This window comes from Rhinolophus hipposideros (genome assembly GCF_964194185.1).
Source record: "Rhinolophus hipposideros genome assembly, chromosome: 1".
Taxonomy (NCBI): Eukaryota; Metazoa; Chordata; class Mammalia; order Chiroptera; family Rhinolophidae; genus Rhinolophus; species Rhinolophus hipposideros.
In genome coordinates this window covers 18,472,388-18,480,300 of record NC_138047.1, presented here as the reverse complement: position 1 = coordinate 18,480,300, position 7,913 = coordinate 18,472,388, and the positions used below count along the sequence as shown (strand labels likewise).

General features: G+C 41.5%; 1 protein-coding gene across 3 annotated transcripts in view; it reads left to right on the top strand.

Annotated features, from left to right (window-relative positions):
* The first annotated feature begins 6,170 nt into the window (after window positions 1-6,170).
* SLC39A12 (solute carrier family 39 member 12) overlaps window positions 6,171-7,913 on the top strand; it is a 72,396-nt gene continuing 70,653 nt past the window's right edge. For 2 of the 3 annotated variants that reach the window (XM_081033778.1, XM_081033777.1), the window contains exons 1-3: window positions 6,217-6,278; window positions 6,775-6,817; window positions 7,140-7,485. In XM_081033778.1, the coding sequence (XP_080889904.1) occupies window positions 6,777-6,817; window positions 7,140-7,485 (387 nt within the window). In that variant the 5' untranslated portion in view covers window positions 6,217-6,278; window positions 6,775-6,776. Of the gene's footprint in view, window positions 6,279-6,774; window positions 6,818-7,139; window positions 7,486-7,913 lie in introns of all 3 variants that reach the window. The other variant, XM_081033779.1, reaches the window with a different exon arrangement.

The window sequence follows — 7,913 nt, the reverse complement described above, 5'->3', positions numbered from 1 at the left end:
GAGGAGGATTAGGCCGTTGATCACTGGAGGGTTGGGCAGTAGTCCGGGAAGAGCATGTGGGGAGAAGACGCAAAGGTCAAAAGGCACAGAGTGAATGTGATGGAGGCTGACTACTCAAGGTGGGGCTGCCCCATTTCTTGGCTCCCAGTCTTTACAAAGCCCGAGTTGAAACTATCTTTTTATTTTCCTTCCTGTTTTCCAAAGTTTAATTCAAAGGGAAATCCCCGGATTGAGTTTTTCTCATTGGATGTTGTTCACTGAGAGTGAAATACTTCCGTTTCTCCTTAATCAGAGCGAGTATTTCCTCCTCCCACACAGCACACACCCTTAACCACTCTGTATTAGGATTGTTTGGGGATGGGTCAAGGTCTCCCACTTAGACCAAGGGCATGGGAGAGCAGGGCAGTGATCGCATAGATCTTTGTACTTCACACAAACTATCACAATAACTTGTGCAAAGCAGGTTTTAAACACATGCTCAGTGAATTAAATTGTTATTTGTTGAATTAAAGGTTTTCTGGAAATTATTTCAGGAACTATACTGGTAAGGAAACTTTTTTAAAAAAAAATAAATGGTAAGGATGACTTTCATTAACTATTCTGGGATTAGTTGTTTTTTTAAAAATCTCTCCATTTCCTGCCTTATTCTGAACAAGAAGATAAGATTTTAGCACTTCTCTGCATCTGGGGTTTTGCACAGAGAAGGCACATCTATGTGACACTGAAGACTTCTCCTGTTTTTAATGAGAGCCAACTTTCATCAAAGAGATTATGCCAGGGGTCCCTGAGGATGAAGGGAGAGAAGGATGCATCTGGTTTCAGGCAATCAAAACACCAAGCACAGTCTGCCAGGACTACTTCCTGTGTGATGTGGATGATAACTTAGGGCCCAGGCTCTGTGCTGTGTCTTCCTGTTCCTCCAACATGAGTGGGAAGGTGCCTTGTTCTCTTGTTCCTTACCTCACCGAAGCCACATGAGGTGTCACTTCTGTATCCCAGGCAGGAGGCCCTCTTTGATGTCCCCAGTAGATGTCCATTCACATTAATCTCAAAACTGTGTCACTTGACTAATGAATCTGTGAAAGTGAAGGCTTTCAGTTGGGCACGTTGCTGCCCTAAACAAATGGAAGAAGGAGGAATGGATATCAGCTAGACATCTGCAAAGCCTGCCACTCAAGGCTGCATTCCCACAGAAAGAACCAAGGAAAGACAAGAAAAACAAAGGGAGTAAATAAAGAAAGGAGTAGAAATTAATGACATGGGAAGCGAGGTATAATGAGAATCACTGAAAGCCAACCTGAAGGGTGAATTTTTGGAATGACTAATAAAATAGATTCATCTCTAGAAAGACTGACAATATAATGAATAAAAACAATGAGCTTCAAAATCATGCATACAACATAATCCAAATTATGTTAAAGAATAGAAACTAAAAGATATTAATACCTGTTATCTCTAGTAGAGAGGCTACCTTTTTTAATACTCTTAGGTATTTTCTGCAGGTTTTTAAAAATTAGTGATCATATATGGCTTTTATAAGAAGAAAAATATTGTTTGAAAGTTGCACATAAAACGTATGTTTGTTAAAAAAATCGTTTTTGCTATCAGGTGCCAAATCAAAGACAACCTAAATGGCTAAATTCAAAACAACTGACATGTTATAACTGTTGGAAATACAGGGATGTTGGCCATGTCGCTGAATCAGAAGATGTAGAAGACGGGTCCTTTGCCTGTAGGCGCTGTCTTTTCAGTTGAATAGTCTGCTTCTCCTCTAAGAATAGAGTTCAGAGAAGGAGTAACATTTGTTTCAAATGTCTGGTGGGTAGTACTGTTCATAAGGATCACAGAAGAGGAGAGCTTAAGGTTCTATTTGTTTTAAAGTTCTACATTTTTCTTAAATTTTTTTTTTTCCTCAGAGAATTTTTGCATTGAAGGGGCTTTGGGGAGAAAGTAACAATCAAAATGTAGCAGACTATTTCCTTTATGATGGGCTCTCGGCTGATTCCTTTGTGTACTCACATGCTGCATTGTAAAAAGAGGCTTGGAATGACAAGTAAAACATGGATGGCATCACAACAGACAGTCGCTTGGTGGTATAAGCACCAACTTTCAGGTTCACAGGCCCAGATTTCTGGTGGCACCTACTAGCTGTGTGACCCTGAGTACTTCTAAAATGTACAGTGAGAAGTTCATGAGGTTCAATTGACATTACATGAGAAAATATATGTGAGGCATAAAGACACTCAAAAATGTTAATCAATATTTTATAATCATTATTTAGAGAGTGTAGTGTCTTGAGAAAGAGGAAAGAAGTCAGTATAAAGCAGCACATGGGGAGAAGCTAGGTCCAGAGGTAGCTCAGAGTTGTAGGACCTCATATTGCCATGTTTCCCCGAAAAGAAGACCTAGCCGGACCATCAGCTCTAATGCGTCTTTTGGAGCAAACATTAATATAAGACCCGGTCTTATATTATATTGTATTATATAAGACCCGGTCTTATGTTATATTAAAATAAGACCGGGTCTTATATTAATGTTTGCTCCAAAAGACGCATTAGAGCTGATGGTCCGGCTAGGTCTTCTTTTCGGGGAAACACGGTATTGCCAGAGGTGGCCACATAGGGGTAGGCTGGACACTGGGGGAGAGAAGCACATGCAGCCTTTCCACCAGCTCAACACTTCTTCTCAAGACATTTGCTGGCAAGTGTAATAAATATATAAATCTGTGATGATTACAGAAGTGAATGATGATCCCCAGAGTTGTGCAATGCCCAACCTGCAAAACTGTACACAGTAGGTGTCCCAGAGCTATATCCACAAGATGGTGCTATGCTTGTTTCACTCTGTTCTTCAGTTGCTGCCATCTTGTTTTCTTCCTTTCTGGTGGGCCCCTTTACATTCTTTTTAGGTCAAGGTAGAGTAGCTACGTAAATACATTACCTGACTTGAAGAAGAAGTTTGAAACTCAGGCCACACCAAAAGATAAAGAATCAAATCAAAACTGAAGGAAGGACAGATTGGTCAGCAGCCCCCTCCTCCCTTCCCATCTCCCGGCCACTGCATGTGATTGCACAAGTAAGTGAGTATATCAGGAGATATTGCATTGTTTGAGACTGCTCCCACCTGAGGGCTAACTGCCCGGGAAGTATCCCTTGGGAGAAATTTACCTCCTTCTTTACATAGTTGGTTAGTTAACATGTGAAACTCATTACCCCTAGAAGTTGGTTTGGATTGCAAACATGGCCATGTTTAAGAAAGGCTGATTTCAGGCTTGCTGGGGAAGCAGGCAGATTGGGCACCCGCAGTTCAAGCTACAACCTGGGCTCAAGCCAAGAAGATGATGCCACCATGTTCAGCTGACTATTTTGTTTCCTTCTTACTCCTGGGTTTAAAGGGTTTCCAGGGAAAAGAACCTCACAGGGTGATCTGATTATAAATTCCTAACTGGCCAGGTCATAGTGGGTAGTAAAAAGTGTATCTTTGCCTTTAAGCCAGCCCTGTCTATTGTTTCCATGCATCTAGGTTAACTCACCTTTGAAATAAACCATAACCACACCCAAGAAAGCACATAATCTTGTTAACTATCCTGTAATCCAGTCCCCACCTTGCTTTCTCCCACCTCCATGTAAACTTCCTCAGGTTCCCTCCTTAATTTCAAATGCATAAAAGAAGCTGCAAAACTGTTATTTTCTGGAGCATTTAAGATCTTGTTCTCCGGCACATGTGGTCAGTTTGGCTCAAATAAACTCTTATAAAAACTCTTATAAAAATCCAAATACAAAAGTGGACATTTCTTATGTCACCACTTTTTGTCATTTGCTTGACAGCCGTCCACTGCTTTACCTGCCTTACAGCCTACATCCGGGGCTTCTCCCTGCCCCTCCGTGTTGCTGGCTCACCTTGGGACATAATTACTAGGAACCTGCGGGGGTGGCTGAGTTGTAGGTATGATTGTGAGGGTGGAATAAGCCTTGAAGCAGATGGAGCGGACTGGAGCTGTGACGGACGACCGGAAGAAGTTCACTTTGGGAGGCTTCAGGCTTGTGGCTAGGATGGTGGTGGTGTTGGGAGCGGCTGAGACAAGTGAATGGTGTTCAAGAATTCCTGCAGGACCTAACTTGCCCAGGTCCTGTTACCAGGAATCTAGCCACTGGAAATAAGAGACCAGGAAATATAGGGCTTCCAGACCAGACACCAGCACAGGGGAATCAGGAAAATGTCCCACAGTCCCAGCAGAAGCACTGTCTTGGGAGTACTGGTCAGAGCAAATTTGGCTGCAGTTCTGCGGCATCCAGGCAGGTTATATGCTGGGACTTGGGCTGGACTGTCAGGATGGCAGGTTTTCGGACCCGTTCATTGGATTTGGGCCCGGAGGAGAGGGCTTGATTCCAGATATAAGGCCAAGCTGAGGTACTTAAAGGGACCAGATGATGTAGAACCAAGTAATTTGCTCAACAGGTTTTGGACTAGAGGCATTCCTCATTTTATCGAGCTTCACAGATGTTGACTTTTTTTATTTTTATTTTTTCTCACACTGAAGGCAAGACCCTCCATTTGGAATCAGCAGTGATTACAAATTTGCTTTATTGTTGTGGTCTGGAACCAAACCCACAATATCTCCAAGATATGCCTGTACTTTCCCTTAGCAACCACCTAACCTTGTCTCTGAGGCTGAGATGAGGCTGTGCCTGCAAATAATGCTCAGGTGGTCCCCACTGTGGGGATGGCAACAGGAGATGAACAGGCGCTGGCAGGATGCTTTGTGCAGTGCCCTTCTGGTCCTGAGCCCATTCCCTCTCACTTCTCCACCTTTACTCCATCTGCAGCTGGAAGCTCTTGAGCAGCTCCTTGCCCCTCTGTTGGACTGACCATTCTTGACTCTAACTCCAATTAATCTCACCACAGAGTTCCAGAGAAACAGGCCAACTCCCTTCCCTTGAGAGTTTAGATAAATCCAAGTGCTCGTGATACGTAATTAAAGAGAGGCCAAGGCATTTTCTGGGAGCTTTTATGCCTTCCATATTTCTATTAGTGTTACTAGCATTCTCTTAGGATTATGTCACCGTCTTGTTCCCAATTTTCACATCCAGTTAGCGATTGAGGAGCCCAGTCATCCCAGCTTCTTTCTCTTTTCATTTCTTCTGTCTCCTCAACAGTAGATCCCTTCCTCCCCTTATAGAATTGAACTCACAAGTCTGCCCACCCCCTCAATTCTTCTGAATCACTTTATGTTTTCATGTACTATGTGCCACTTATGTGTACTCTGTTCACTTTGAAATCTTGGGTTTTATCTTCTTACCTCCTATAAAATTTACCACTTTGTTCTGTCAGTCACTTATTCAGTAATAATGTATGGAGAGCTTGTTTCACAAAGCCTGAAGGGCCCTATGTAATCACTTGTGCTGCAGACTCTGGGATCAGAACATATACAGCTAATTAAAGTTCCCCACTTGCATTCACTTTCCAGATAAGAACTTTATTCCTCCAACAAATACTTTTCCTCTTGTTTGAAAATATTTTATTTACAAATTTACCACTGCCTTCAATCTTTTCAACCTCTGCACGTTGTGAAATAAATAGGGTTCTAAAGAGCCTGTTTTTTCAACAAATTGTTGGTTTGACTGTTTCAATCCCTTCCAATTCATCCTCCATGTTGCTGTATGACAGATGTATTCAAAACACACATATGAGCATGGTACCATGTTTAAAAGTCTTCAAAAGCTCTGCTCTGCACATAAGGTGGTCCAAACTTTTACGTAGGGTGCACAAGTTTCTTGTCCTTACCTTTCCTAAACTCAACTTTTGATACTGCCTCTCTCTAGTCTCTTTGAACTATTTCCTAAACCTAGGGGTGCAAAAAGGTTATTTCCTAAACCTAGAAAACAAAATATCTTGGTCTAACTCTAAAATCTTTCTATTTTGCAAGGTGAAATCATTTGGCCTCAATCTGTCCCTTACAAGACAAGTGACTGTAGATGAATCTAAGAAAAAAATAGTAAATATTGATATAAAAAGTTGGGTTCACTAGTCACATTTATCTGATTTTCCTGAAAACCTGCCAGACAGAAAGTTCTCACTTTTATCCACCTTCATTGTTACCTTCGGAGCAGCTCTCTCCATAGCAACTGAAAACTTGCTGGGCTGAAATAATCCTCTCCAGCTCCCAGCGCACGGTCAAGGAATTTTAAAAACAGAGGACTTTGTAACCACACAGTACTCTCCGAGATTTAAAAAGCCGCACAGCTCCAGATAAATAATCACTTATCTTTCTTCTGAAGGTAAGCACTGGATTTACAATTGTTTGTATCAACCTCTGTCATTTTTTAAATGCTAACCTAAGAATCTTAAACTTCTTATTCTTTTTTTTAAAGCCATAAAAGTAATCCCAGTATCTTTGTCACTCACTACCCACAGTCATTATTAGCTCATCTCTGGGCCAAGATCTGACATGGGACGCTGTTGACATTTTGCATTTCTTAAGCGATTGGTTGAAGAGATTAATTTTTTGCCAGAAAGCTGATTGGTTCTAAAGTCATCCCGTCATCCCTTTAGAGACAACTGAGTACCTGGATTTATCAGGGTTCACGAGGTCTTGAAATTCTTTTGTTTTTAAAAGACAATTTGTACTTTTAATAGACTAAAATCTAGAAAATGACCAGTGTTTTCTGGATGTTACCATTTTCTTCTAGTACCCCTCTTTGTCTAAAACCTTCTCATTCAACATTCTATCGTAACTTACTAAAATTTATTTTCTCTTTTATTTACTTACCTCAGTGATGAGGACCACAAACAAATGGGAGTTCTACTTAACAATGAGGTAAAATGAGGGTGTTTTCCTGTCCCTGGTCCCATAACTTGTACTACCTGCAGCATAAACAGAAAAACTTATTCTTCCTAATTTTTGACTCTCGGTTTAGTTCAGAGAGAGGCAATATAACAAACTTCTTGGCTGTTCTACAGTTTGAAAGTCTACAACCATGATAGTTTCCTGCTGTTTGGGGTTATAAATGACCTACAGAGCCCCTGTTGTTCAGAAACAGCTTGTCATTGCAAATCAGCTTAGCCACCCAATTAATGAATCCTTTCAAACATGTTACAGGCACAATAATTAAAGCCTTTATTTGCCCCCTTTACCACAGAAATTCCTCTAGTTACAGTTCACACTGTGAACACCAACCCACCCATCTCCATCAAAGACAGGCTCGAGATAAAGGAAGAGTGGAAATGTGCCTCTGGACAAAGCTTTCAGTATTTTGGATGCCATTGTTCCTTCTACTCAGCCTTGTGCCCTCGACTGAGACAGAAAAACCCTCCACCCAGGACAGCAGCGGCACCTGGAGTCCTGGCCAACTGACAGAAGTACTCCGAGTTCTCTCTGCTGACAAACACCCACCCCTGAACCACTCAAGAAGCTTCATCAAAACATTGTTGGAGAAAACTGGCTGCCCACGGAAGACAAACAGAATGCAAGGAAATTGCAATCTGGTTAGTGCCATAGAATGAGAGTCAGGTTCTAGGGCATGTTCAAAAGAGAGCGATGGAATCTCTAGCCATTTACTTTGGTAAAGCAAAATCAAAGATGGACCTTCCAATACCCAAGTGTGCAATGCATTGTGGTATTGTAACTCCCATACTTGGGAGACAACAGGTCATTAAGTAACCTACACATAGCATTTAAAGAAGGGGAGACTTTTTCTTTGTTTATGAAAGTGGTAATGTTCGTAGAAGCCTTTCTACAACCTTTCTGCAGGTTGAGAGGTATTGATTTGTGAGTGTGACCTTAGTTCTCTCTTCTTTCTGATTTACTAATCCTTTCTGTGAGCTTGCAATGAATGTGCACGTGACTGGTTAGATAGATGCTGTTTGTTTTCTGGGCATAACAATAGCTATCTGATATTTGTCTAATGTTGGAT